Source organism: Anomaloglossus baeobatrachus, chromosome 5, assembly GCF_048569485.1.
Source record: "Anomaloglossus baeobatrachus isolate aAnoBae1 chromosome 5, aAnoBae1.hap1, whole genome shotgun sequence".
Lineage (NCBI taxonomy): Eukaryota > Metazoa > Chordata > Amphibia > Anura > Aromobatidae > Anomaloglossus > Anomaloglossus baeobatrachus.
The window spans coordinates 554616840-554644433 of NC_134357.1; the positions used below are offsets into that span (position 1 = coordinate 554616840).

The 27594-nt window shown below is 49.0% G+C and overlaps 1 protein-coding gene across 1 annotated transcript in view; it reads left to right on the forward strand.

Annotated features, from left to right (window-relative positions):
* Window positions 1-6746: 6746 nt before the first annotated feature.
* LOC142312986 (uncharacterized) overlaps window positions 6747-27594 on the forward strand; it is a 112502-nt gene continuing 91654 nt past the window's right edge. Inside the window, exons 1-9 of the mRNA XM_075351975.1 lie at window positions 6747-6764; window positions 6824-7003; window positions 7077-7200; window positions 7284-7381; window positions 17605-17754; window positions 17883-18062; window positions 18144-18267; window positions 18351-18448; window positions 18646-18736. Coding sequence (XP_075208090.1) covers window positions 6747-6764; window positions 6824-7003; window positions 7077-7200; window positions 7284-7381; window positions 17605-17754; window positions 17883-18062; window positions 18144-18267; window positions 18351-18448; window positions 18646-18736 — 1063 coding nt within the window. The remainder of the gene's footprint in view (window positions 6765-6823; window positions 7004-7076; window positions 7201-7283; window positions 7382-17604; window positions 17755-17882; window positions 18063-18143; window positions 18268-18350; window positions 18449-18645; window positions 18737-27594) is intronic.

Consider the following 27594-nt stretch of genomic DNA (forward strand, 5'->3'; position numbering starts at 1 on the left):
GCCTCTGTATTGCAGACATGGCTCCCTGCCCCCCCCCCATTTTCTGTAACATCATGGCGGAGCCGCTCTCCCCTCCTGCAATGAAATTACAACAACTCCGCAGTCGGACCCTAGGAGAAGGGGAGGCTGCAGCACAGAAGATGGAAGTACTGGCTCCAGAAGAACCTGCTGTGTTGTGCACCATGTGCAATCATCTGCAGGGAGGGTAAGACAATGTGTGGCTATCTGTCTATAGTATGTCTGTATATCTCTCTATCTTTAGTATCTATCTGTCTAATATATGTTTGTATGTGTCATGTCTATGTATTTGTGTATGTGATGCTTGTGTATTTATCTGTGTGTACATCCATGTACTCTCCTAAATGTTTATATATATTTCAGCTCCATTACAAGTGTGAGAAAGGCCGGATATGGTGGCATAGGTGAATACATATAAAGAAGCCCTCAACTCTCTTCTTTGTGTGTATGTGCATGTAATGTAGTGTGAGTGTATTAATATACTCACCTACCGCAGTCGTCTCTTCTATCTTGGGTCATACTACACTCTGTTTGATCCAGTAGTCTCTTTTAGGCTGTCAGCATGCTGAATTATGTTAACCACAAAAATGCACCCTGTGGCTAAAAAAGCTGCATAAAAAAATGCATGTGTTTTTTGATGCCTTTTTTTTAAAAAAAAAATTTTTTTTTTACACCAATGGCTTAAAAACACAAAAAGAATTGATATGCTGTAGTGTTGTGGTCCCCACAAAAATGCAGCAAAAAAATCCCCCAAAACAACGTGCGCACAGCAAATCTGAAATCCTGCAGAGCAGTATGACCCGGAGATACTGGAGTGCGGTGACGTCACTGAGAAGAGGAACAGAACAGTACTGGACACCAGAGATACGGGACAGCAGTAACATCACTGAGAAGAGCAGCAGAAGAGGTGACTTCACTGAGAAGAGGAGTAGAACAGCGCTGGACATTGGAGATACTGGAGAGCGGTGACGTCACTGAGAAGAGGAACAGAACAGTACTGGACACCAGAGATACGGGACAGCAGTGACATCACTGAGAAGAGGAGCAGAAGAGGTGACTTCACTGAGAAGAGGAGTAGAACAGCGCTGGACATTGGAGATACTGGATAGCGGTGACTTCACTGAGATGAGGAGCAGAACAGCGCTGGACACCATCGATACTGGAGAGCGGTGACTTCACTGAGATGAGGAGCAGAACAGCACTGGACACCAGAGAGCAGCAGTGGGTGGGTGTATTATCACACTACAGGCACATACACATATTCCATCAATACTGATGTCTGTGGTGCGGCTGTTTTTTTTTGTATTTCCTCTGTTTCTCTTCTGTACCCTCCTGTGGTATAGAGCGCTGCTTACAAGGAACCTGACAGCAGATACATGTCACATGTGGGTCGAGCAGACTGTATCAGGCAGTGGCTGTATGATCTCCGCTAGGCTTGTGTGACTCAAAGGCTGCGGAGATTCAGAGAAAAACAAACTTCAATAGCGGTCGGGGACTGAGCATCATGAAATACTTTTCAGATATGCGTGACCTGGTGGCTTCTGCTCACAGCCAATGATGGTCGTGTCTTTCTGTACACGCACACAGGAATACGTTAGACCTGTGGGTTACTGGCACCGCTCACCTCCCGACACCTGGAAGTGACACTTGACAAGCTCCAGAGGTGAAGCAATAACAGAGAATATTTGGGCCTCCTAAATCCTCCATAGAAAAGAATTTACTCCAAAATACAAATATTGATTTTGGAAATGTCATGATAAATTTACAATCCTTATAACAACCTAACAAGACAATTAGAATTTGTATAGTGCCGCCATATAGTAGTTGTCCAGTAACTGGTAATAATCATCTCATGTGTATGCTCTATTTGGCTTTTAAGCAGAGAAAAATCCCACATTACATTCCACAGATAAAACTGTCTTGAAAATGGGAAATTGTGCCAGAATTGGGAAGCAAATAATGCTGGAAATGTGAGCAAGAGACTGTGTAAGGCCTCTGCCACACTCACGTGAAATTCACGCACGTGCCGAGAGACACGTATTTTCCCTGCGTGTTGTGTGCAGGTAAGTACGTGTCTCTGGTACGTGCGTGACACGTGTGTTCTACGTGTGCTATCCGCGATAGCACACGTAGAACCGGTAATTATTATACTCACCTGGTCCTTCCTGATGTCCGCGCTGCTGTCCGTGGTGCTGATCCTCAGGCTCCAGCCCTCCCGTCTCCCCGCTGCTGCTGCTGCCAGGCTGTGAAGTGAATATTCAATGAGAATAATGAGCGGCGGTCGGCAGCAAGAGGCAGCAGCGGCAGAGGCAGGAGGGCTGGAGAAGGTGAGTTAATGTTTTTTTTTTTTTTTAACTGACATGTGTGTTTTCTCCGGCGCGTGTCACACGGGACCGCATCCACACTACACCCGTGTGGTGCGGGTGCGGGCCGTGTGACACCCGTGCTGCCGGCGAAAAACCGGACATGTCAGCGCTTTGAAAATCGCACACACGTACAAACGCACACGGACACACGTTCCGTGTGGTTTTACGTGTGTGTGCCTGCTACAATAGGGTAGCATTGGTTAAAGTGTCTCCGTGCCGCCGGTACGTGTAAAAAATGACAAACACGTGCCGGAGGCACGGATGTGTGGCACAGGCCTAAGGCTGGGGATACACGAGCGTATTACATGTTATATGCTAATGAACCTCGGCTCCCGCTCTGCTGCGAGTGTGAGCCACGTGTCATTATACTGTGATCGGATCACCGCTGCGGAGGAGAGGGAGGGATTATCACTGCACTGTGTTAACATCCAAGTGCAGTGCAATGTTTCACTTGCACCCATAGACTTGTATGGGTGCGAGTGAATATGGCTCGGCTTACACTCGGGCTGAGAAATAAAATCGCAGATGGGAACGGCCCCATAGAGTAACATGGGTCCGAAGGGAATGTGGTTATTTATTTTTTTTTTATATACAGTACAGACCAAAAGTTTGGACACACCTTCTCATTCAAAGAGTTTTCTTTATTTTCATGACTCTAAAAATTGTAGATTTACATTGAAGGCATTAAAACTATGAATTAAAACATGTGGAATGAAATACTTAAAGTGTGAAACAACTGAAAATATGTCTTATATTCTAGGTTCTTCAAAGTAGCCACCTTTTGCTTTGATTACTGCTTTGCACACTCTTTGCATTCTCTTGATGAGCTTCAAGAGGTAGTCACCGGAAATAGTTTTCCAACAGTCTTGAAGGAGTTCCCAGAGATGCTAAGCACTTGTTGGCTCTTTTGCCTTCACTCTGCGATCCAGCTCACACTAAACCATCTCGGTTGGGTTCAGGTCTGGTGACTGTGGAGACCAGGTCATCTGGCGTAGCACCCCATCACTCTCCTTCTTAGTCAAATTGCCCTTACACAGCCTGGAGGTGTGTTTGGGGTCATTGTCCTGTTGAAAAATAAATGATGGTCCAACTAAAAGCAAACCGGATGGAATAGCACGCCTCTCCAAGATGCTGTGGTAGCCATGCTGGTTTAGTATGCCTTCAATTTTGAATAAATCCCCAACAGTGTCACCAGCAAACCCCCCCCCCCCCCCACACCATCACATCTCCTCCACTGGTCTGATGTCCATTCTTTGTGTTCTTTAGCAAAAACAAGTCTCTTCTGCTTGTTGCCTGTCGTTAGCAGTGGTTTCCTAGCAGCTATTTTACCATGACGAAGCGAGTGTGAAACGCGCGTAGAGGTGCTGGGCAGTGTGGTTCAACAGGTTGTGGTCTCTAACAACTCTTAAATTCTGCCTCCAGCAGTTTACCAGGTTTTGGTCTTTCTTTTCCCCCCTCCCCCCTCCTGGATGACAGGATAGCATGGTATGCATCTTAGGTTTTTATCGACCTGAATGCTGGTAAACCTTTATATAGGTAATGACTAAAATTCAATTGCAGAAATGTATGCTCTGATTCATGTAATCCGCGGTGGTTTTTCATATGCACAATATGTATGCATTTGCATGGTGTGGTAATTAAAACATCAGTACTTAATTATACCTGCTGGAGTGTTAGTTTTTGCATGATTATTCCTGATGTACTTGGGATACATTCATACACCTTTTTTATGATTGTTACAGTATATTAGACTGTCGGTCTTATGAAATTACCCTTGATGTATTTTGGGGTGTATGCATATATCCATTTTTTGACCACTACAATGTACCAACTCTAATACCACACTGTCCCAGGATTGTTTCTGTGTTTTTAAGGGGTAACTACTTTTTACTGTGTGTTTTTTGATATCTGTCTCTAATCATGTGATATACTGTTTTGTTGGTATCATGTTAATAAAATTTGTATACTTTTTGAAATCTTGTGTATTTTCTCTGATGCACTATGTGATTACGCAGGTCTAATGTAGGTTTATTTTACCATGAAGGCCTGCTGCACAAAGTCTCCTCTTAATAGTTGTACTAGAGATGAGAAGGTGTGTCCAAACTTTTGGTCTGTACTGTATATATTGCATTCCAAGCTGCCCGTTTTACTCACCGTGTGTCCTAGCACTAAGAAAGAGACCGGGAGAAAATGCTATCAAGCTGTACAAATCTATAACACAGAGAGTGCCGGACCCCCGGGACTGAGCTCACGCAGAGAAATGGGGCTGTAAGGCCGAAACTGGGTGTGACAAGGAGGAACACGATAATATACCTGTTCGTTCTGCAGCTGTTGTACACACGGCTCCGCTCTACACACACACACACACACACACACACACACACACACACACACACACACACACACACACACACACACACACACACACACACACCGGTGCTCCTTACACATTGCAGACCACGGCTCTGCTCCGTACATTTTGTTATTTCTCCTCTCACGTGTAATGAATATCTCCTGCAGTTTTGCTGAAGGCGATTCAAGTGTCGGTAAATGAGAGGAGAATTAGTGATATGGAAGGAGTCTATGAGAAACGTATTGAGCTGCCGACTCCGAGGAGGAAACTGCTTGATGTGTGTGTGGCCTAAATATATAGGATTTATTAGTAGATAGAAAAAACTGACTATTGTAAAATACTAAAAATAGTAACACATAATGTCCCCCGCTACTCCTGTGCCTCCGCTGCTGGGGTCCCCGTTAGCCTCTGGCTTTCCTATCAATTTAATCAGTGATAACAACCGTGATCTCTGCAGTCAATCAGTGGCTGAAGCATTGACCAAAATAACCAGTGATTGGGAGCAGAGGTGACGTCTTAGTCAGCAATTCTATTTACGTTCCAGTCCATATGTGACGCTCCTGGACTAGTCAGGGTGTCACAGGGTACTGCACTCCTTTCTCTTTTGGTGCAGGGCTCAACCCCCCCATGGTTCTGGGATCCTAACCTTTGGTATTGCTCCATCAGCATTCAAATCCTAACCACACCTCACACCACACCCTGTCAGGCACACCAGTGGGAGGTCTAGCTGGAAAAGGGGACAGGCAGGCTGGTGGTGGGAGGGACATAGTCAGTTGAGTGGTAGCCCTCAGAGAGTGAGGAGCGGAGGGAGTTGTAGTTCCCTGGGAGACGTTGGCTAGGTTGCAGTCGGTGGTCTGGGACCTGAGGAGTTGGAGACTCAGTCGCAGGGTTTTGGAGAACTGTGCTAGGCTTAGTTTTGGAGAACGGTCAGCACCGGAGTATCTAGTAACCGAACCGGTACCGAACACGGCGGGGTATTGTACCCTAGATGAGGGAGTAGCTTCACGCAACCTGATAATTCACCTGTGGAAGATAGTCTTTTTATGAACTTTCCCCAAGAGCTCAGAGATCGAAGGTACCAACACAAAGAGGGGGATAGGGCTTTCCAGCTTATGCGGCCCACTGAAATCCCAAGTGTCAGCCATCGAGAGCACAGCTCCCCTATCTAACAGTAGGGAGCGGGCCCATGACAGCTTCAAGCCAAGGGGTCACTCAGAACATCTAAATTCTAGTGCATGGAGGCAGGTTACAAACCATCAGCAATACCAATGGGAGCGGACTCCCGGACAAGCTCCCCTGAAGTGGCAACAGCACCCAGAGACTTGGTTTACTACTGTGTCAGTCTGCTTTATGGTCTCATCAACACCGACACGGCCTGAGTGAGTACGCTGTCCAACCTGCACCACGCTCCCCTACACTTCATCCCATCCAGAGTCCCGAGGCCTCCCCTACCTGTGGAGGGAACGTCATCTGGCTGCCCCACTCCATCTTCCCCGAGTACTCCCATCGACAGCGGCAGTACTCCCCTTACCGCGAGCCACGGGTGGTGTCACGAACTCTTATCCCCTGTAAATACCCCCTTTTAACTTTGAGTGGCTGCAAGGCCCTGGGTCCGGAGACCCTCAACACAGCAACCCCCCCCCCTCCCCGGATCCGAGCAGTTTGACTGCTGCAGGGAAGGCACACATACGAATCAAGAGCACAACTTCTACACGTTCTGTCTCCTCATATTTTTCCCCTTATTATCTCCAGTAATTGTATTATTACAGCGGATTCTTTATGATGTAACATCGTCATCTCCCCATTCAGGTCCCTACAATATCGGATCCTCTCAGTGGAGATCTTCTTTAGAAGAGAATTCTCCTGATTGCCCTGTGAAGGATGGATATGGACAGGGACAAGATGGCGGAGAGGATATTACACCTCACCCTAGAGATCCTCTTCCGGCTTACTGGAGAGGTGAGAGATTCTGATGATGTCACATTACACCATTCATATCTATGGGAATAATGGACAGAACTGGAGAGGTGAGAGGACTCTGGAAATGTCTGTAGTGAGATTTATTACTGTGTCTCTCCATAACCAGGATTACACAGTAGTGAAGAAGACCTCTAGTGAGCGCTGTCAGGCCCCTGTGTCTGAGGGATGGGGAAGACCCCTGAGCCCAATCACGGGGCCTCCACCTCACCCCCCGATAAATGAGGACATCAATGACCAGAAGATCCTAGAACTCACCTACAAGATGATTGAGCTGCTGAATGGAAAGGTGACACTGCTGGGACATTATACAGTAACGCTATGAAGGGATCGGGGGGTGACGGTATCATTGTATGTGTCAGGTTCCTATACGGTGTCAGGACGTCACCATCTATTTCTCCATGGAGGAGTGGGAGTATTTACAAGGACACAAAGATCTGTACAAGGACGTCATGATGGAGGTTCCCCAGCCCCTCACATCACCAGGTAATAGACAGGACTAAATACACACGGCCTATAATTATCTGCATGTAAGGAATGAATTCAGTCCCTGTATTTGTCTCCTCCAGATCTATCCAGTAAGAGGACAACACCAGAGAGATGTCCCCGTCCTCTTCTCCCACAGGACTGTAAACAAGAAGATCCCGATGTTCCTCAGGATCATCAGGTAGATGGAGAGAAGGTGCATGAAATCTCCCTATGATGTGTAGACGGCTGTGAAGGTCTTGTGCTCAGTCTTGTTTTATCCTCCAGTATTATATGGTTTATACTTGTTTAGTGAGAGCGGTGGAGATGGCAGGATTAGGAGAGATAAGAGCTTTGATGATTCCTAGTTCTCGTTCACACTACTGTATTTTCAGTATGAGTGCTGTCCATAAAATAACCCAACGGATCGCCCTCAGGCCATTGTTATTGGATGTGGAGGTGCAGATGGGGGATTTTTCTTTCTCACTGACCGAATCTGAGTGTGAGAATAATCCCAGCATCCTCTAGTGCCTTCTGTAAAATTGGATAAGACTCATCCATTCAGGTCTGTGCCTGCACAAAACCTCAGATTCCCACCAGCTCCACCACACAGCAGACGTTGTGTTACGGATACATTGCAATTCTTTAATGACTTACATTAAAATTACCATATTTTTTGGATTATAAGACGCACTTTTCCTCCACTTTTTCCTTTTCCAAAAATTTGGGAGGAAAATGATGAGTGCGTCTTTTGCAAATGTAGTTTACCGGGAGGTGGAAAATGGGAGCTGTGCTGGCTGCAGTGGGCTCTGTGCTGGATGGGGTGGGCTCTGTGCTGGCTGCGGTGGGCGCTGTGCTGGATGGGGTGGGCACTGTGCTGGATGGGGTGGGCACTGTGGGGGCTGTGCTGGTTGCGGTGGGGGCTGTGCTGGCTGCGGTGGGGGATGTGCTACCTGCAGTGGGGGCTGTGTGCAGCAGGGCGGTGTGGTGGGTGAGATGCTCTGTCAGCAGTGTAGGTTTCAAATAATGACTCCCGGAGTCGGCGCATGCGCCGATGGAGCTCTCTGTTCAAGATCTCATCTGCGCACGCTCCGCCTCCAACCTATTGATCTCCCAGCAGCGGACTAAAGGAAAATGGTGCCGCCGGAGGTGGCGTGTGTGCAATTGAGCTCTTGGCTCAATGACAAGCCGATATCTCATCTGCGCACGCGCTGACTCCAGATATAACTTCTTTGAAGCCCGCACTGCTGACAGAGCATCTGTGACACCCGTCGCACAGCCCTGCTCCACACAGCCAGCACAGTTCCCACCGTAGCCACCACAGCCCCCACCGAAGCGCCTGGAGCATCGCCCTACTCCAGAACTGCCCCTGCCTCCTGTGACCCCCACTCCACCACCGCTGTAGCCCACCGCTGTAGCCCATCTTCGGTATGAAATAGAACGGCCCCCCCTTCTTTTTTTTTTTTTTTTTTTTTTTACCTTTTTTATCTTTAAATTTGGGGTGCATCTTATAAAATTAAAAATGGGGTATAGCCAAGTCTGTTGTGGTTTTCTAAATGACTTTTTTTGTCTTCTCATATTAATGTTTTTTGTGCCAAATTCTTCAGAATGGAGCAAGTGGATCATGAATTTTAAGCATAATAGAAACGCTTGGTATTTTTTCCTTTTGACCTGTGTTTGTGACTTTTTAGTGCAAAAAGTCTCATGTTTTCCTAAATGGCGGCAAGTTTACACTAAAATATTTGATATACAAAAAAACTGGAGTAAATTTAGGTTGAAGGTAGACAAAACCGTTCCCTGAAAAACTATTCATACCCGGTGAACTTTTCCACCTTTTTTCACATTACAGCCACAAACAAATGTATTTCTTCGTCGCTCTATTGGGAGACCCAGACGATTGGGTGTATAGCACTGCCTCCGGAGGCCACACAAAGCAATTACACTAAAAAGTGTAAGGCCCCTCCCCTTCTGGCTATACACCCCCAGTGGGATCACTGGCTCACCAGTTTTCTGCTTTGTGCGAAGGAGGTCAGACATCCACGCATAGCTCCACTGTTTGTAGTCAGCAGTAGCTGCTGGCTATATCGGATGGAAGAAAAGAGGGCCCATATGGGGCCCCCAGCATGCTCCCTTCTCACCCGCGGTGGTGCTTGTAAGGTTGAGGTACCTATTGCTGGTACAGAGGCTGCAGCCCACATGCTGTTTTCCTTCCACATCCCCTGGAGGGCTCTGTGGAAGTGGGATCTTGCCGGCCCCCAAGCCCTGGGGCCGGGCTCCATCCACAGACCCATAGAACCTGCTGGATTTGGAGCGGGAGTGCCGTTCAGGGACAAGGCCCTGCAACTTTCAGGTACTCTGTGTCCCCGGCAGGCACGGACACTCTCAGGCTTGCTGAGCGTTATAGTGCGCCGGGGACAGTAGCGCTGTGCGCCGGGGTTAGGTCACTGCAGCTTTGCTGAGTGACGTTTCATGTTGGGAACTACTGCGCCGACCGCTCCTGGAGCGGCGGCGCAGCTGCGACTTGTAGTGCGCCGGGGACTTTGCGCCGACCGCGCTTTTACGGCGGCGGCGCTTCTAACTTTAGCCCCCGGCTTCTGCGGCCTAGTGCCGCTTCGTTCCCGCCCCCACCCTGTCAATCAGGGTAGGGGAGAGACGCTGCTCAATTAACAGCGCCGAGGGCTGGAGCTTTATTTACATGCTCCAGCCCTCTCACTAGGCACAGGGGGAAGCAGACTTCCCGCTCTTCGTCGGTGTACGCCCAGGGCCCGCCCCCCCCTCTCCACAAGGACGCCGGCAGCCATTACACATGCGGTCTGGCTGGGGAAAGGCAGCAGGCTCTGGGGGACCCAGACTAGAGGGATTTCTGGCGTCCACACACCGCTCCTAAGCGGGTGGTAAGCAGCACAGTAGTGCTGGCCCCTCTAGTGCCTCAGTGTTATATTAGTGTACTTTTTTCTTGGTACCATATATATATATATATATATATATTTATATAGTGCACTGTAAGGTCGCTTCTTGGCTGGACACCCTGTACTGCTCTGAGGAGGCAGCAACATGTCATCTGCAAAACGCAAGGGTGCCAAGGCATAATCTACCAGCAGGCTCCAACGACTCTCATTGTGTGCAGTCCAGGCCAGTTGCTCAGACCATGGACACTGCTGTGTCTATGCTCTCCGGTCCCCCTCAGTTGGAACTAATCCGTACTTCAGGGGGGTCTCAAGCATCACAGGCTGAAGTCTCTGACTCAGATGACAGTCCCAGGCAGCCTAAGCGAGCTCGCTGGGAAAGACCCTCCACGTCTTCACACTGTTCAGGGTCTCAGCGACAAGAGTCTCTCTGTGATGAGACTGAGGACGGTGACCAGGATTCTAATCCTGAGGCCCCTCTCAATCTGGATGCCCCTGATGGTGACGCCATGGTTAATGACCTTATATCGGCAATTAATAGGCTGTTGGATATTTCTCCCCCAGCCCCTTCTGCAGAGGAGGCAGCTGCACAGCAGGAGAAGTTCCATTTCCTATATCCCAAGCGTAAATTAAGTGCTTTTTTGGACCACTCTGACTTCTGAGAATCGATCCAGAAACACGACGCTCATCCAGACAAGCGTTTCTCTAAACGTTCTAAGGATACCCGTTATCCTTTTCCCTCTGAGGTGGCCAAACGCTGGACCCAGTGTCCAAAGGTGGATCCCCCAATTTCCAAGCTTGCGGCTAGATCCATAGTCGCAGTAGAGGATGGCGCTTCACTTAAAGATGCCAACGACAGACAGATGGACCTTTGGTTGAAATCTGTCTATGAATCTATCGGCGCGTCGTTTGCTCCAGCATTCGCGGCCGTGTGGGCACTCCAAGCTATTTCAGCTGGTTTAGCACAGGTGGATGCTTTCATACATCCAGCAGTGCCGCAAGTGGCGTCCCTAACTTCGCAAATGTCTGCGTTTGCGACCTATGCTATCAATGCTGTCCTAGAATCTACGAGCCGTACCGCTATGGCGTCCGCCAATTCTGTGGTTTTGCGCAGAGCCTTGTGGTTAAAGGACTGGAAAGCAGATGCTGGTTCCAAAAAATGCTTAACCAGCTTGCCATTATCTAGAGACAGACTGTTTGGTGAGCCATTGGCTGAAATCATAAAACAGTCCAAGGGTAAGGACTCTTCCTTACCACAGCCCAGAGCAAGTAAACCTCAACAGAAGAAGTGGCAGTCGAGGTTTCGGTCCTTTCGAGGCTCGGGCAAGGCCCAATTCTCCTCGTCCAAAAGGACTCAGAAAGAACAAGGGAGGTCAGATTCCTTGCGGGCTCACTCACGCCCCAGGAAAACAAATGGAGGAACCGCTTCCAAAGCGACTACCTCATGACTTTCGGCCTCCTCCCTCCGCATCCTCAGTCGGTGGCAGGCTCTCCCGCTTTTGCGACATTTGGCTGTCACAGGTCAAAGACCGGTGGGTAACAGACATTCTGTCTCGCGGGTACAGAATCGAGTTCAGTTCTCGGCCTCCACTTCGGTTCTTCAGAACCTCCCCACACCCCAACCGAGCAGATGCCCTGCTGCAGGCGGTGGACTCTCTAAGAGCAGAAGGAGTCGTGATCCCTGTCCCCCCTCACGAACGGGGGCGAGGATTTTACTCCAATCTCTTTGTGGTTCCAAAAAAGGACGGCTCCTTCCGTCCTGTTCTGGACCTAAAACTGCTCAACAAGCATGTGAACGCCAGGCGGTTCCGGATGGAATCCCTCCGCTCAGTCATTGCCTCAATGTCTCAAGGAGATTTCCTAGCATCAATAGACATCAAAGATGCTTATCTCCACGTGCCGATTGCTACAGAGCACCAACGCTTTCTACGCTTCGTGATAGGAGACGACCATCTTCAGTTCGTAGCTCTGCCATTTGGTCTGGCGACAGCCCCTCGGGTGTTCACCAAGATCATGGCGGCAGTGGTAGCAGTCTTGCACTCTCACGGACACTCTGTGATCCCTTACTTGGACGATCTACTGGTCAAGGCACCCTCTCAAGAGGCATGCCAACTCAGCCTGAATGTTGCACTGGAGACTCTCCAGGCGTTCGGGTGGATCATCAACTTCCCAAAGTCAAATCTGTCACCGACCCAATCACTAACGTATCTTGGCATGGAGTTTCATACTCTATCAGCGATAGTGAAGCTTCCGCTGGACAAGCAGCGGTCTCTACAGACTGGGGTGCAGGCTCTCCTTCAAAGTCAGCCGCACTCCTTAAGACGCCTCATGCACTTCCTCGGGAAGATGGTGGCGGCAATAGAGGCGGTTCCGTTTGCGCAGTTTCATCTGCGTCCACTTCAATGGGACATTCTCCGCCAATGGGACGGGAAGTCAACATCCCTGGACAGGAAAGTCTCCCTTTCCCAGACGGCCAAAGACTCTCTGCAGTGGTGGCTTCTTCCCACCTCATTATCACAGGGAAGATCCTTCCTACCACCGTCTTGGGCGGTGGTCACGACAGATGCGAGTCTGTCAGGGTGGGGAGCAGTCTTTCTCCACCACAGGGCTCAGGGTACGTGGTCTCAGCAGGAGTCCACCCTTCAGATCAATGTTCTGGAAATCAGAGCAGTGTATCTTGCCCTACTAGCCTTCCAGCAGTGGCTGGAAGGAAGGCAGATCCGAATTCAGTCGGACAACTCCACAGCGGTGGCATACATCAACCACCAAGGGGGGACACGCAGTCGGCAAGCCTTCCAGGAAGTCCGGCGGATTCTGATGTGGGTGGAAGCCACAGTCTCCACCATATCCGCAGTTCACATCCCCGGCGTAGAAAACTGGGAAGCAGACTTCCTCAGTCGCCAGGGCATGGACGCAGGGGAATGGTCCCTTCACCCAGACGTGTTTCAGGAAATCTGTCGCCGCTGGGGGGTGCCGGACGTCGACCTAATGGCGTCACTGCACAACAACAAGGTCCCAACCTTCATGGCACGGTCTCGCGATCAAAGAGCGCTGGCGGCAGACGCCCTAGTGCAAGATTGGTCGCAGTTCCGGCTCCCTTATGTGTTTCCACCTCTGGCACTCTTGCCCAGAGTGCTACGCAAGATCAGATCCGATTGCAGCCGCGTCATACTTGTCGCCCCAGACTGGCCGAGGAGGGCGTGGTATCCGGATCTGTGGCAGCTCACGGTCGGACCGTGGGCACTCCCACACCGACCAGACTTACTGTCCCAAGGGCCGTTTTTCCATCGGAATTCTGCGGCCCTGAACCTGACTGTGTGGCCATTGAGTCCTGGATCCTAACGTCTTCAGGATTGTCCCAAGGTGTCGTTGCCACCATGAGACAGGCTAGGAAGCCCACGTCCGCTAAGATCTACCACAGAACGTGGAGGATATTTTTATCCTGGTGCTCTGCTCAGGGAGTGTCTCCCTGGCCATTTGCATTGCCTACCTTTCTTTCTTTCCTGCAATCTGGGTTAGAAAAAGGTTTGTCGCTCGGCTCCCTTAAAGGTAAGGTCTCGGCGCTATCCGTCTTTTTTCAGAGGCGTTTGGCACGCCTTCCTAAGGTGCGCACGTTCCTACAGGGGGTTTGCCATATCGTACCCCCGTACAAGCGGCCGTTAGATCCAGGGCTGTGGAGTCGGAGTCGGAGTCGTGGAGTCGGAGTCGGAGTCGGAGCTCATTTTGGTGGAGTCGGAGTCGGAGTCGGTATAAAATGCACCGACTCCGACTCCTAAAATATATAATAAATTGGGGACAGGAGTGCAATGCAGAATGTGCTGAATATTTTACTAAATAATAACATTTAGTATAATGCTTATATTTAAGTGAAAAATTTATTGTAGTACAATGTGAACATCAGACATTTAATTGTTTTTATGATACAATAATCAAAAGATATTTGGATAGAACATAAAATATTTATTGGAATACAACTTTAGAACACAAAAAAACTAATAAATTGTAAATATGTAATATATATAATACAGTGTATATACACACACACAAGATATATATGTAATCTACTGTATATTACATAGTGTATTACATATTTACAATTTATTACAGTTTTTTGTGTTCTAAAGTTGTATTCCAATAAATATATTTTATGTTCTATCCAAATATCTTGATTATTGTATCATAAAAATTATTAAATGTCTGATGTTCACATACACATATTCATGTACTACAATAAATTTTTCACCTAACTATAAGCAATATATGTAGGAGTCGGAGTCGGAGCCGGAGTCGGAGCCGGAGTCGGAGTCGGTGCAAGAGAATTTGAGGAGTCGGAGTCAGAGTCGAAGGTTTGGCTTACCGACTCCACAGCCCTGGTTAGATCCATGGGATCTGAACAGGGTACTAGTTGCCCTCCAGAAGCCGCCCTTCGAGCCTCTGAAGGAGGTTTCACTTTCTAGACTATCACAGAAAGTGGCTTTTCTGGTAGCGATCACATCTCTTCGGAGAGTGTCTGAGCTGGCAGCACTATCATCCAAGGCTCCCTTCCTGGTCTTCCACCAGGACAAGGTTGTGCTGCGTCCTATTCAGGAGTTTCTCCCGAAGGTGGTATCCTCTTTTCATCTTAATCAGGATATCTCTTTGCCTTCGTTTTGTCCTCATGCAGTTCATCGGTATGAGAAGGATTTACATTTGTTAGATCTGGTGAGAGCACTCAGAATCTACATTTCCCGCACGGCGCCCTTGCGCCGTTCGGATGCACTCTTTGTCCTTGTCGCTGGTAAGCGCAAAGGGTCGCAGGCTTCTAAAGCCACCCTGGCTCGATGGATCAAAGAACCAATTCTTGAAGCCTACCGTTCTGCTGGGCTTCCGGTTCCATCAGGGCTGAAGGCCCATTCTACCAGAGCCGTGGGTGCATCCTGGGCATTACGACACCAGGCTACGGCTCAACAGGTGTGCCAGGCAGCTACCTGGTCGAGTCTGCACACTTTCACCAAACATTATCAGGTGCATACCTATGCTTCGGCGGACGCCAGCCTAGGTAGAAGAGTCCTGCAGGCGGCAGTTGCCTCCCCGTAGGGGAGGGCTGTCTTGCAGCTCTAACATGAGGTATTTCTTTACCCACCCAGGGACAGCTTTTGGACGTCCCAATCGTCTGGGTCTCCCAATAGAGCGACGAAGAAGAAGGGAATTTTGTTACTTACCGTAAATTCCTTTTCTTCTAGCTCTTATTGGGAGACCCAGCACCCGCCCTGTTGTCCTTCGGGATTGTTGGTTTGTTTGCGGGTACACATGTTGTTCATGTTGAACGGTTTGCAGTTCTCCGATGTTACTCGGAGAGAATTTGTTTAAACCAGTTATTGGCTTTCCTCCTTTTTGCTTTTGCACTAAAACTGGTGAGCCAGTGATCCCACTGGGGGTGTATAGCCAGAAGGGGAGGGGCCTTACACTTTTTAGTGTAATTGCTTTGTGTGGCCTCCGGAGGCAGTGCTATACACCCAATCGTCTGGGTCTCCCAATAAGAGCTAGAAGAAAAGGAATTTACGGTAAGTAACAAAATTCCCTTCTTTATTGGGGTTTTATGTGATAACACAAAGTAGCAAACATTTGTGAAGTATAAAGGAAATTATACATGGGTTTCTAAATATTTTAAGAAATATAACTCTGAAAATTGTGATGTGCATTAGTATTCAGCCCCTGAGTGAATACTTTTTCAGGACCTTCCTTTGCTGAAATTACTATTGGAAGTCTTTCGGGGGATGTGTCTACCAGCTTTGCACATCTAGAGGTGACATTTTTGCCCCTTCTACATTACAAAATAGCTCTATCTCAGGTAAATTGGATGAAGGCGTCTGTGAAGCATCTTTCAATTCTTATGTTTTGCTTTTAAAAATGTCCACTCTTCACTAAAGGCCAAATTTGTGGAGACTACGACCTATAATTGTCCTGTTGATAGATTCTTCCCCTGGAGCTCTGGATTTCTCCTGCTTTTCCACTAACCACAGGCCTCTTGGCTGCTTCTCTATAATTAGTGTGCTCCTTGCTTGGAATGTCCGTTTAGGTGGACGGCCATGCCTCTGTAGTTTTGCACTTGTGCTATATGTGAAAACGCAGCATCTGGAGATTTGTGTGAGGGGTGAACTGTTCTTAATTAGGCCAGAAATATTGATCCTTTGATTCCCAAATCAAGAGAAGGTAGCCATTCATTGTTTCATGTCAGACTGACTGGAGCCCTATTGCCTGCTACAAGTGAATCTCAATAAATTAGAATATCATCATAAAGTTATTTTTTTTCAGTTCATCAATACAAAAAGGTAAATGCATATATTATATTATATAGTCATTACAAACAGTGATCTATTTCAAGTGTTTATTTTTTTTAATGTTGATGATTATGGCTTACAGCCAATGAAAACCCAAAAGTCATTTATCTCAGAAAATGAGAATAATATATAAGACCAGCTGAAAAAAATTGTTAAACTCAAAAATGTTAGCCTACTGAAAAGTGTGTACAGTAAATGCACTCTCCTTTTGCATGAATTACTGCATCAGTGCGGCGTGACATGGAGGTGATCAGCCTATGGTACTGCTGAGGTGTTATGGAAGCCCAGGTTGCTATGATAGCAGCCTTCAGCTCATCCGCATTGTTGGGTCTGGTGTCTCTCGTCTTCCTCATGACAATACTCCATAGATTCTCAATGGGGTTTAGGTCAGGCCAGTTTGCTGGTCAATCAAGCACAGTGATACTGTTGTTATTCAACCAGGTATTGGGACTTTTGGCAGTGTAGACAGATGACAAGTCCTGCTGGAAAATGAAATCTCCAAAAAGCTTGTCAGCAGAGGGAAGCATGAAGTGCTCTAAAATTTCCTGATAGGCGGCTGTGCTGACTTTGGTCTTGATAAAACACTGGACTTACACCAGCAGATGACCTGGCTCCCCAAGCCATCACTGATTGTGGAAACGTCACACTTTACTTCAAGCAGCTTGGATTATGGCCTCTCCACTATTCCTCCAGACTCTGGGCTCTAAAATTGTGCAGAATATTATGTGTGGCCGCACTAGTGACTTGTATAGAGGCAAAACTGTTCTTGTCCGGAGCATCTATGCCTCGTTCAATGCATCATATTATTTTATCTGCCTTGGCCGCAGCTTCCTGGCACTGGTTGGTTTTCTCGTTTTCCCACACACCCACGTCTTTTTCAGTGTCATTATTATACAGTAATTTTGCAGAATATTTTAAATTGCAGTTTAAGAATCAGACAAAAAAAATCCCCAATACACGAATACTTATAAAATAGTCATGTGCCATACATGTGGAGTAAAAGCCACTTCTTAATATTATTGGATCAAGGATCCTCATTTCAGTTCCTGCAGCCCAAAACCATGAATTGTCTTCTCCTTCATGCCATACATGTTAGCGTTGTTTCTGCAGCCGGTGATCGGATATAAAGTCTCCAGTAATTATTATATTACTATACAGGATTCTTTATGATGTTACATCGTCATCTTCTCCCCATTTAGGTCCCTACAATATCGGATCCTCTCAGTGGAGATCTTCTATACAAGAAAATTCACTTCATTGACTCCTCAAGGATGGATATGGACAGGGACAAGATGGCGGAGAGGATATTACACCTCACCCTAGAGATCCTCTTCCGGCTTACTGGAGAGGTGAGAGATTTGATGACGTCACATTACATCATTCTTATCTATGGGAATAACAGATGGACAGAACTGGAGAGGTGAGGACTCTGGAAATGTCTGTAGTGAGATTTATTACTGTGTCTCTCCATAACCAGAATTACACAGTAGTGAAGAAGACCTCTAGTGAGCGCTGTCAGGCCCCTGTGTCTGAGGGATGGGGAAGACTCCTGAACCCAATCACGGGGCCTCCATCTCACCCCCCGATACATGAGGACATCAATGACCAGAAGATCCTAGAACTCGCCTACAAGATGATTGAGCTGCTGACTGGAGAGGTGACACTGCTGGGAATGCTGGGACAATATACAGTAACGCTATGAAGGGATCAGGGGTGACGGTATCATTGTATGTGTCAGGTTCCTATAAGGTGTCAGGACGTCACCGTTTATTTCTCCATGGAGGAGTGGGAGTATTTCGAAGGACACAAAGATCTGTACAAGGACGTCATGATGGAGGATCCCCAGCCCCTGACATCACCAGGTAATAGACAGGACTAAATACACACGGCCTATAATTATCTGTATGTAAGGAATTAATTCGGTCCCCGTATGTGTCTCCTCCAGTTCTATCCAGTAAGAGGACAACACCAGAGAGATGTCCCCGTCCTCTTCTCCCACAGGACTGTAAACAAGAAGATCCCGATGTTCCTCAGGATCATCAGGTAGATGGAGAGAAGGTGTCATGAAATCTCCCTATGATGTGTAGACGGCTGTGAAGATCTTGTGCTCAGTCTTGTTTTATCCTCCAGTAGTGTATGTTTTATACTTGTGTAATGAGAGCGGTGGAGATGGCAGGATTAGAGCTGATCGTAGATGTGACTTCTCCATCCGTCTGTGACTTTTACAATATTTGTTTCAGGGGGAAGATCTGACCCATATTAATACTACAGAGACATATGTGAGGTGTGATGAGCGGAGTAAAGAGGAGATTCCTACAGATAACCGCCCAGGTGAGTAGTGACCATTAAATGCAGAGAAGTCACAGATTCTTCTCAGTCACCGGCTGTGGCTGCTTTATCAGGATTGCAGTCTGGCATATCAAATGGTCACCATTCTGCTGCTAGATCACCACATGCTCCTGCACCCAATACTGTCCCCATTTATTTGGGCATTGGACGCCCTTCTGTTGGAATGAGATCTGTTTCAGAGAGATCTTACAGGTAGGATCCATCCTATCCCTGAAATTAGAAGATGTTAACCCTTAGGTGCCCAGATCTCTAATCTGCAATGACAAATGACAGTGTACATAAAATGTGCAGACAACTTAGAAAGTCATAGGAAGAGAAGTAAAATCTGTATGGTGGACCCCTAAGAGAAAGCGGAGGGTAATCATGCTGGTGTCATCCTAGATAGTTTGGTGCCGTGTTCACCAGTTGAAAAAAGATGGACTGCTCTCAGTGGGTAAAACCAAAATATGGTTTTCCATATTATAAGACACACTTTCTTTTTTTTTTTTTTTTTTTTGAGGACTTGGAGGAGTGGCTCAGAGTCACAGGACTGAAGGTTGGCGATACTGCGGCTGGTGGGTGTCACATCAGTGGTGACCATTGATCTGCCTTGTGGACTACTTTGAATCGGCGGCGGCTAATGCAATGAATTTCAAGAAAATGGCCGCAGAGGTCAATCTGTGCATGCTCCGCCTAGCTCTATTTTTCTTGAAGTCCATCGCATCAACCAAGATCAATGAGGCTTGCTACGACATCCCACGAGCCTGCAGTATCGCCAACCCTCCATCCACTGACCCTCCAGAGCCGCGATTCCTTCGAGCCTGGAGCATCATCGACTGTGCCTCCCGAGACCTTCCTTCCAACACCGCCGCTTTTTGCTGGTGAGCGAATATGATACGCACTAGGATTATAGGACTGACTCTAAATTTTAACAGTAAAAATCATTTTCTTTGTCGCTCCTAATTGGGAGACCCAGACAATTGGGTGTATAGCTACTGCCTCCGGAGGCCACACAAAGTATTACACTAAAAAGTGTAAGGCCCCTCCCCTTCTGGCTATACACCCCCCCGTAGGATCACGGGCTCCTCAGTTTTATGCTTTGTGCGAAGGAGGTCAGACATGCACGCATAGCTCCACTGTTTAGTCAGCAGCAGCTGCTGACTATGTCGGATGGAAGAAAAGAGGGCCCATACTAGGGCCCCCAGCATGCTCCCTTCTCACCCCACTTTCTGTCGGCGGTGTTTGTTAAGGTTGAGGTACCCATTGCGGGTACGGAGGCTGGAGCCCACATGCTGATTCCTTACCCATCCCCATTAGGGCTCTGGGTGAAGTGGGACTTTACCGGTCTCCGGGCACTGAGACCGTGCTCCATCCACAGCCCCTGGAGGATCTGCTGGATACGGAGCTGAGTTTCCTCAGGGACAGGACCCTGCTTCATCAAGGTACTCCGTGTCCCCGGGCATACCGCACGCACACTGCAGCATTGCTGGGTGTGTTAGTGCGCCGGGGTAAACAGCGCTGCTGCGCTTGTGCCATTCCTCACTACAGCTCTGCTGAGTGAGTAGACTTAGTACGAACGGCCGATCCGGCCGCTGGGGTCAGTGTTTACTGCGACGCGGCTGGGACTTGTGGTGCGCCGGGGACTTCCGCGCTGGCCGTGCATATATGACGGCCGCGCTTATTACTACAGTCCCCGGCTTTTGCGGCCTAGTTCGTATCGTTCCCGCCCCCAGACCTGCCAGTCAGGGGGAGGGCGGGACGCTGTACAGACCATCAGCGCTGAGAGCTGGAGTCTGTTTTACATACTCCAGCCCTCACACTAGGCACAGTGGGACGCAGTTTCCCGCACTTTGTTTGTGGCACGCCCAAGGTCCGCCCCTTTTCACAGGACGCCGGCAGCCATTCCTGTCTGCATGCTGAGCTGCAGAGGGGAGACGGGGAGACCCAGACACGGGATTCTACGACCTCACACCCGCTTTTCGGCGGGCGGTAAGCAGCCCTCAAGGGCTCTCCCCCACTTGTGCCATAGTGTACTTTGTATTTTGTGCTGGCAATACTTTGCACTGTACGGTCGCTGGTGATTTTCTGCTATATACCCTCCTAGATTACTCAAGGAGACAACAGCATGTCGTCCGCAAAAAGCAAGAGTGCCAAGGCACGGACTTTATATGCTGCTTGTACAGCATGTGGGGCTGCTCTACCGGCAGGTTCCACTGACCCCCATTGTGTGCAGTGCTCGGCCCCTGTGGCAATTGCTCAGCCGGGGCCTCTGCTAGAGGTGACCCAGGGAGAACCACCTGTGAATGCTGTCCAGGTGACAGGGACGGAGTTTGCAGCTTTTGCTGACAGATTGTCTATGACTATGTCTAAAATTCTTGAAACATTGCAGTCTAGACCAGTAACTCAGACCATGGGCACTGTTGATTCATTGCCCCCTGGTCCCCCTCAGCTGGAACACTTCCTAGCTCCGGGGGTGTCACATGCACCCCAGGGTGACGGCTCTGACTCGGACGACAGTCCCAGACAACCTAAGCGGGCTCGCTATGAGCGACCCTCAACTTCATCACACTGGTCAGGGTCCCAGCGGGACGACTCTCTGTGTGATGAGGCGGATGTAACTGATCAGGATTCTGATACTGGGGCCGCTCTCAATCTAGATACCCCGGATGGTGACGCCATAGTGAATGATCTTATAGCGTCCATCAATAAGATGTTAGATATTTCTCCACCAGCTCCTCCTGCGGAGGAGTCAGCTTCACAGCACGAGAAATTCCATTTCAGGTATCCCAAGCGTAAATTAAGCACTTTTCTGGACCACTCTGACTTTAGAGACGCAATCCAGAAACACCACGCTTATCCAGATAAGCGTTTCTCCAAACGGCTTAAAGATACACGCTATCCTTTTCCCCCTGACGTGGTCAAGGGCTGGACACAGTGTCCCAAGGTGGACCCTCCAATATCCAGGCTTGCAGCTAGATCCCTAGTTGCAGTGGAAGATGGGGCGGCACTTAAAGATGCCACTGACAGACAGATGGAGCTCTGGTTGAAATCCATCTATGAAGCTATTGGAGCGTCTTTGGCGCCAGCATTCGCAGCCGTATGGGCACTCCAAGCTATTTCAGCTGGGCTTACACAGGTCGACACGGTCACACGTACATCTGCTCCGCAGGTGGCACCATTGACCTCTCAAATGTCTGCATTCGCGTCTTACGCGATTAATGCTGTCCTAGACTCTACGAGCCGTACAGCGGTGGCGTCAGCCAACTCCGTGGTTTTACGCAGAGCCCTGTGGTTGAGAGAATGGAAGGCAGATTCTTCTTCCAAGAAGTGCTTAACCTGTTTGCCTTTTTCTCGTGACCGATTGTTTGGTGAGCGTTTGGATGAAATCATTAAACACTCCAAGGGTAAGGATTCATCCTTACCTCAACCCAGACAAAACAAACCCCAACAGAGGAGGGGACAGTCTGGTTTTCGGTCCTTTCGAGGCTCAGGCAGGTCCCAATTCTACTCGTCCAAAAGGACTCAAAAGGATCAGAGGGGCTCAGATTCTTGGCGGACTCAATCACGCCCAAACAAGACAGCCGGAAGAACCGTTACCAAGACGGCTTCCTCATGACTTTCAGCCTCCTCTCTCCGCATCCTCGGTCGGTGGCAGGCTCTCCCGCTTTGGCGACATTTGGCTGTCACAGGTCAAAGACCGTTGGGTGAGAGACATTCTGTCTCACGGGTACAGGATAGAGTTCAGCTCTCGTCCTCCAACTCGCTTCTTCAGAACTTCTCCACCGCCCGACCGAGCCGATGCTCTGCTGCAAGCGGTGTCCGCTCTAAAGGCGGAAGAAGTGGTGACTTCCGTTCCTCTTCAGGAACAAGGTCACGGTTTTTACTCCAATTTGTTTGTGGTGCCAAAGAAGGACGGGTCGTTCCGTCCCGTCCTGGATCTAAAGCTACTCAACAAACACGTAAAAACCAGGAGGTTCCGGATGGAATCTCTCCGCTCCGTTATCGCCTCAATGTCTCAAGGAGATTTCCTAGCATCAATAGACATCAAGGATGCTTATCTACACGTGCCGATTGCGCCAGAGCATCAGCGTTTTCTACGCTTCGTTATAGGAAGCGAACACCTGCAGTTCGTAGCTCTACCTTTCGGGCTGGCGACAGCCCCTCGGGTCTTCACCAAGGTCATGGCAGCAGTAGTAGCAGTCCTGCACTCGCAAGGTCACTCTGTGATCCCGTATTTGGACGATCTACTTATCAAGGCACCCTCTCAAGAGGCATGCCAACACAGCCTGAACGTGGCACTGAAGACTCTCCAGAGTTTCGGGTGGATTATCAACTTTTCAAAGTCAAATCTAACCCCGACCCAATCACTAACATATCTTGGCTTGGAGTTTCATACTCTCTCAGCGATAGTGAAACTTCCACTGGACAAACAGTGCTCGCTACAGACAGGGGTGCAATCTCTCCTTCAGGGCCAGTCGCACCCCTTGAGGCGCCTCATGCACTTCCTAGGGAAGATGGTAGCAGCAATAGAAGCAGTCCCTTTCGCGCAGTTTCATCTGCGTCCACTACAATGGGACATTCTCCGCCAATGGGACGGGAAGTCGACGTCCCTCGACAGGGATGTCTCCCTCTCTCAGACAGCCAAAGACTCTCTCCGGTGGTGGCTTCTTCCCACCTCATTGTCAAAAGGAAAGTCGTTCCTACCCCCATGCTGGGCGGTGGTCACGACAGATGCGAGCCTATCAGGGTGGGGAGCAGTGTTTCTCCACCACAGGGCTCAAGGTACGTGGACTCGGAAAGAGTCCACCCTTCAGATCAATGTTCTGGAAATCAGAGCAGTCTATCTTGCCCTACAAGCCTTCCAACAGTGGCTGGAAGGCAAGCAGATCCGAGTTCAGTCGGACAACTTCACAGCGGTGGCATACATCAACCACCAAGGGGGAACACGCAGTCGGCAAGCCTTCCAGGAAGTCCGGCGGATTCTGAGGTGGGTGGAAGACACGGCATCCACCATATCCGCAGTTCACATACCAGGCGTGGAAAACTGGGAAGCAGACTTTCTCAGTCGCCAGGGCATGGACGCAGGGGAATGGTCCCTTCACCCGGACGTGTTTCAGGAGATCTGTCGCCGCTGGGGGATGCCGGACGTCGACCTGATGGCGTCACGGCACAACAACAAAGTCCCGGTTTTCATGGCACGGTCTCACGATCACCGAGCTCTGGCGGCAGACGCCTTAGTTCAAGATTGGTCGCAGTTCCGGCTACCGTATGTGTTCCCACCTCTGGCATTGTTGCCCAGAGTGCTCCGCAAAATCAGGTCCGACTGCCGCCGCGCCATTCTCGTCGCTCCAGACTGGCCAAGGAGGTCGTGGTACCCGGATCTGTGGCACCTCACGGTAGGCCATCCGTGGGCACTACCAGACCGTCCAGACTTGCTGTCTCAAGGGCCGTTTTTCCATCTGAATTCTGCGGCCCTGAACCTGACTGTGTGGCCATTGAGTCCTGGATCCTAGCGGCCTCAGGTTTATCTCATGAAGTGGTTGCCACCATGAGACAGGCTAGGAAACCATCCTCCGCCAAGATCTACCACAGGACGTGGAAGATATTCCTATCTTGGTGCTCTGCTCAGGGAGTTTCTCCCTGGCCATTTGCATTGCCTACTTTTCTTTCCTTCCTGCAGTCTGGGTTGGAAAAAGGTTTGTCGCTTGGCTCCCTTAAAGGTCAAGTCTCCGCGCTATCCGTATTTTTTCAGAAACGCCTGGCGCGACTTCCTCAGGTACGCACGTTCCTGCAAGGGGTTTGTCATATCGTCCCCCCTTACAAGCGGCCGTTAGAGCCCTGGGACCTGAACAAGGTTCTAATTGCTCTCCAGAAGCCGCCTTTCGAGCCTATGAAGGAGGTTTCCCTTTCTCGTCTTTCACAGAAAGTGGCCTTTCTAGTGGCGGTCACGTCTCTTCGGAGAGTGTCCGAGCTGGCGGCGTTATCATGCAGATCTCCATTCCTGGTGTTTCACCAGGACAAGGTAGTTCTGCGTCCAATTCCAGAATTTCTTCCCAAGGTGGTATCTTCCTTTCATCTCAATCAAGATATCACTTTACCATCTTTGTGTCCGCATCCAGTTCACCAATTTGAAAAGGGTTTGCATTTATTGGATCTGGTGAGAGCACTCAGGATCTACATTTCCCGCACGGCGCCTCTGCGCCGCTCGGATGCACTCTTTGTCCTTGTCGCTGGTCAGCGTAAAGGGTCGCAAGCTTCCAAATCCACCCTTGCGCGGTGGATCAAGGAACCAATTCTTCACACCTACCGTTCTGCTGGGCTTCCGATTCCATCAGGACTGAAGGCCCATTCTACCAGAGCCGTGGGTGCGTCCTGGGCATTACGGCACCAGGCTACGGCTCAGCAGGTGTGCCAGGCGGCTACCTGGTCGAGTCTGCACACTTTTACCAAGCATCAGGTGCATACCTACGCTTCGGCGGATGCCGGCCTAGGTAGACAAGTCCTTCAGGCGGCGGTGGCTCACCTGTAGGAAAGGGCTGCTTGTCGGCCCTATCACGAGGTATTCTTTTACCCACCCAGGGACTGCTTTTGGACGTCCCAATTGTCTGGGTCTCCCAATTAGGAGCGACAAAGAAGAAGGGAATTTTGTTTACTTACCGTAAATTCCTTTTCTTCTAGCTCCAATTGGGAGACCCAGCACCCGCCCTGTTTTCTAAGGAAGTTTGTTTTTTTCGGGTGCACATGTTGTTCATGTTGAACAGTTCAGTTCTCCGAGGTTGTTTCTCGGGTTGAATTTGTCTTTAAAACAGTTATTGGCTTTCCTCCTTCTTGCTTTTGCACTAAAACTGAGGAGCCCGTGATCCCACGGGGGGGTGTATAGCCAGAAGGGGAGGGGCCTTACACTTTTTAGTGTAATACTTTGTGTGGCCTCCGGAGGCAGTAGCTATACACCCAATTGTCTGGGTCTCCCAATTGGAGCTAGAAGAAAAGGAATTTACGGTAAGTAAACAAAATTCCCTTCTTTTCCTATTTTCCTCCTTCAAATTTGGGGTGCGTCTTAGAAAACGAAAAATATGGTAATAATCTTGTAGTTGGCGAAGAGACCTAAGTAGTCTGAAAAGCTTGCTTTTTAACATCATTTATTTAATTTTTGTTAGCCATTAAAAGGTACCATAAGTAGGGATCAGCAAACCAGAACTACAAAACAGAGAATTTTTACTGTACGTCCAGTTCCTATTCAGGTTTGTCATCCAAATAAAGCTTGTTGAAAGGTTGCAGAGCAGCCAATCGGCAAGCTTTTAGGCTGACAGCACTTTGGAGCCATCACAGCCGCATCAATTGTCATGGCTGTGATTGGCAGACGCACACAGTGAGTTGGCCTGTATAAAGGCCAGATAACAGGCTGTGCCGTGCCGCCATTTTGTGTTGACTTCAATAGGGATAGGGCGCTGTAGAAGTGAGGGACTGTGATGGGTGCATGTAACTCAAAATCAAATACTGCGCTGCATCATGTAACTTGGCGTAGCTCTCTAAAACAGCTCCATTCAGGCTTTATTAGAATCATTCTCTGTATACAGGCCATGTAATCAACTGGACTTGTTCTCATTCTTTGGCGTACAAATATCTAATTGGGGAGATGACCGTGGTGGTGCTGCTGATGTAGCTGCTTCAGGTCAAGAACGTGGTAGATGTGTGCCTGCTACTCTCCAAACTGAAACACCTTCCTTTGATGCACACAGCCGCAGGCTGCTCTTCATCATTTCTTAGGCCCAAGTACCACTACACGAATAGTGAGGCCAGAACATGTTAAAGCGGTTTTAGATTATTGGCTACCAATGCCCCTAGTTACTTTGTATTTGTCTTCCACCCAGGTCCACATCTGAAAGCTCAGTCGTTTGCTAAGATCCATGGTCATCTTCCTTCCACCTCAACCCATTCAAAATCATCCAAGCAGTGTGAGCCATACGTAATGCACATCCACGTATGCTATTTGATGACTCTGCTGGCTCGGGTCCCGTGGCCCATCCACCTGGCCCTACCCCAGAGGTAGAAGAGACCAAGCTGCACTGGCACCCAAACACTTGTTGTGTTGAAGGATGAGTAAGTGGGAAGGGTGGTGGACACTGTGGATCACCGCACCACACCTCAGAGTAGAAGAAACACGAGTGCCAACTACTGCGGCTTTTGTCAGTGTGCAGAGTGAGAAGGAGGGCAGGGCTGAGGAGTGGGTGGAAGACGGCATGAGGGATGACTGAGGTGCTTGACCCCATCTGGAGCAAAGGCCATAATAATGACGTGTGCAGTTCCAAAAAAAAAAGTGTTCAAGCAGATGAAACAGCATGATGCGTCATTTGATTTCCAAGCACGAGCTGCAGATACTTGGACCAGTTAGCACAGACAGGGACGGTATCTCACTTAACTGCACACTGGGTAAATGTAGTGCCGGCTGGGCATGAAGCGCTATGTGTTCATGCCATCACCTTGGATCGCTGAATGTGTGCCGGTCAGTGTTGCTTCCTCCTCCTACTGTTTCCTTTACCTCCTTCTTATCCGGTCAGAGTAAAGGGTATTTTACATGCTGCGACATCGCTAGTGATTGCTAGCGATGTCAAGCGCGATAGCACCCGCCCCCGTCGCTTGTGCGACATTTGTAGCTTGCTGCCGTAGCGAACATTATCGCTACGGCAGCGTCACACGCACATAGCTTGTCAGCGACGTCGCTGTGACCGCCGGACAATCCCTCCCTCAAGGGGGAGTGCGTTAAGCGTCATAGCGACGTCACTAAGCGGCCGGCCAATAGAAGTGGAGGGGCGGAGATGAGCGGGACGTAACATCCTGCCCACTTCCTTCCTTCCGCATTG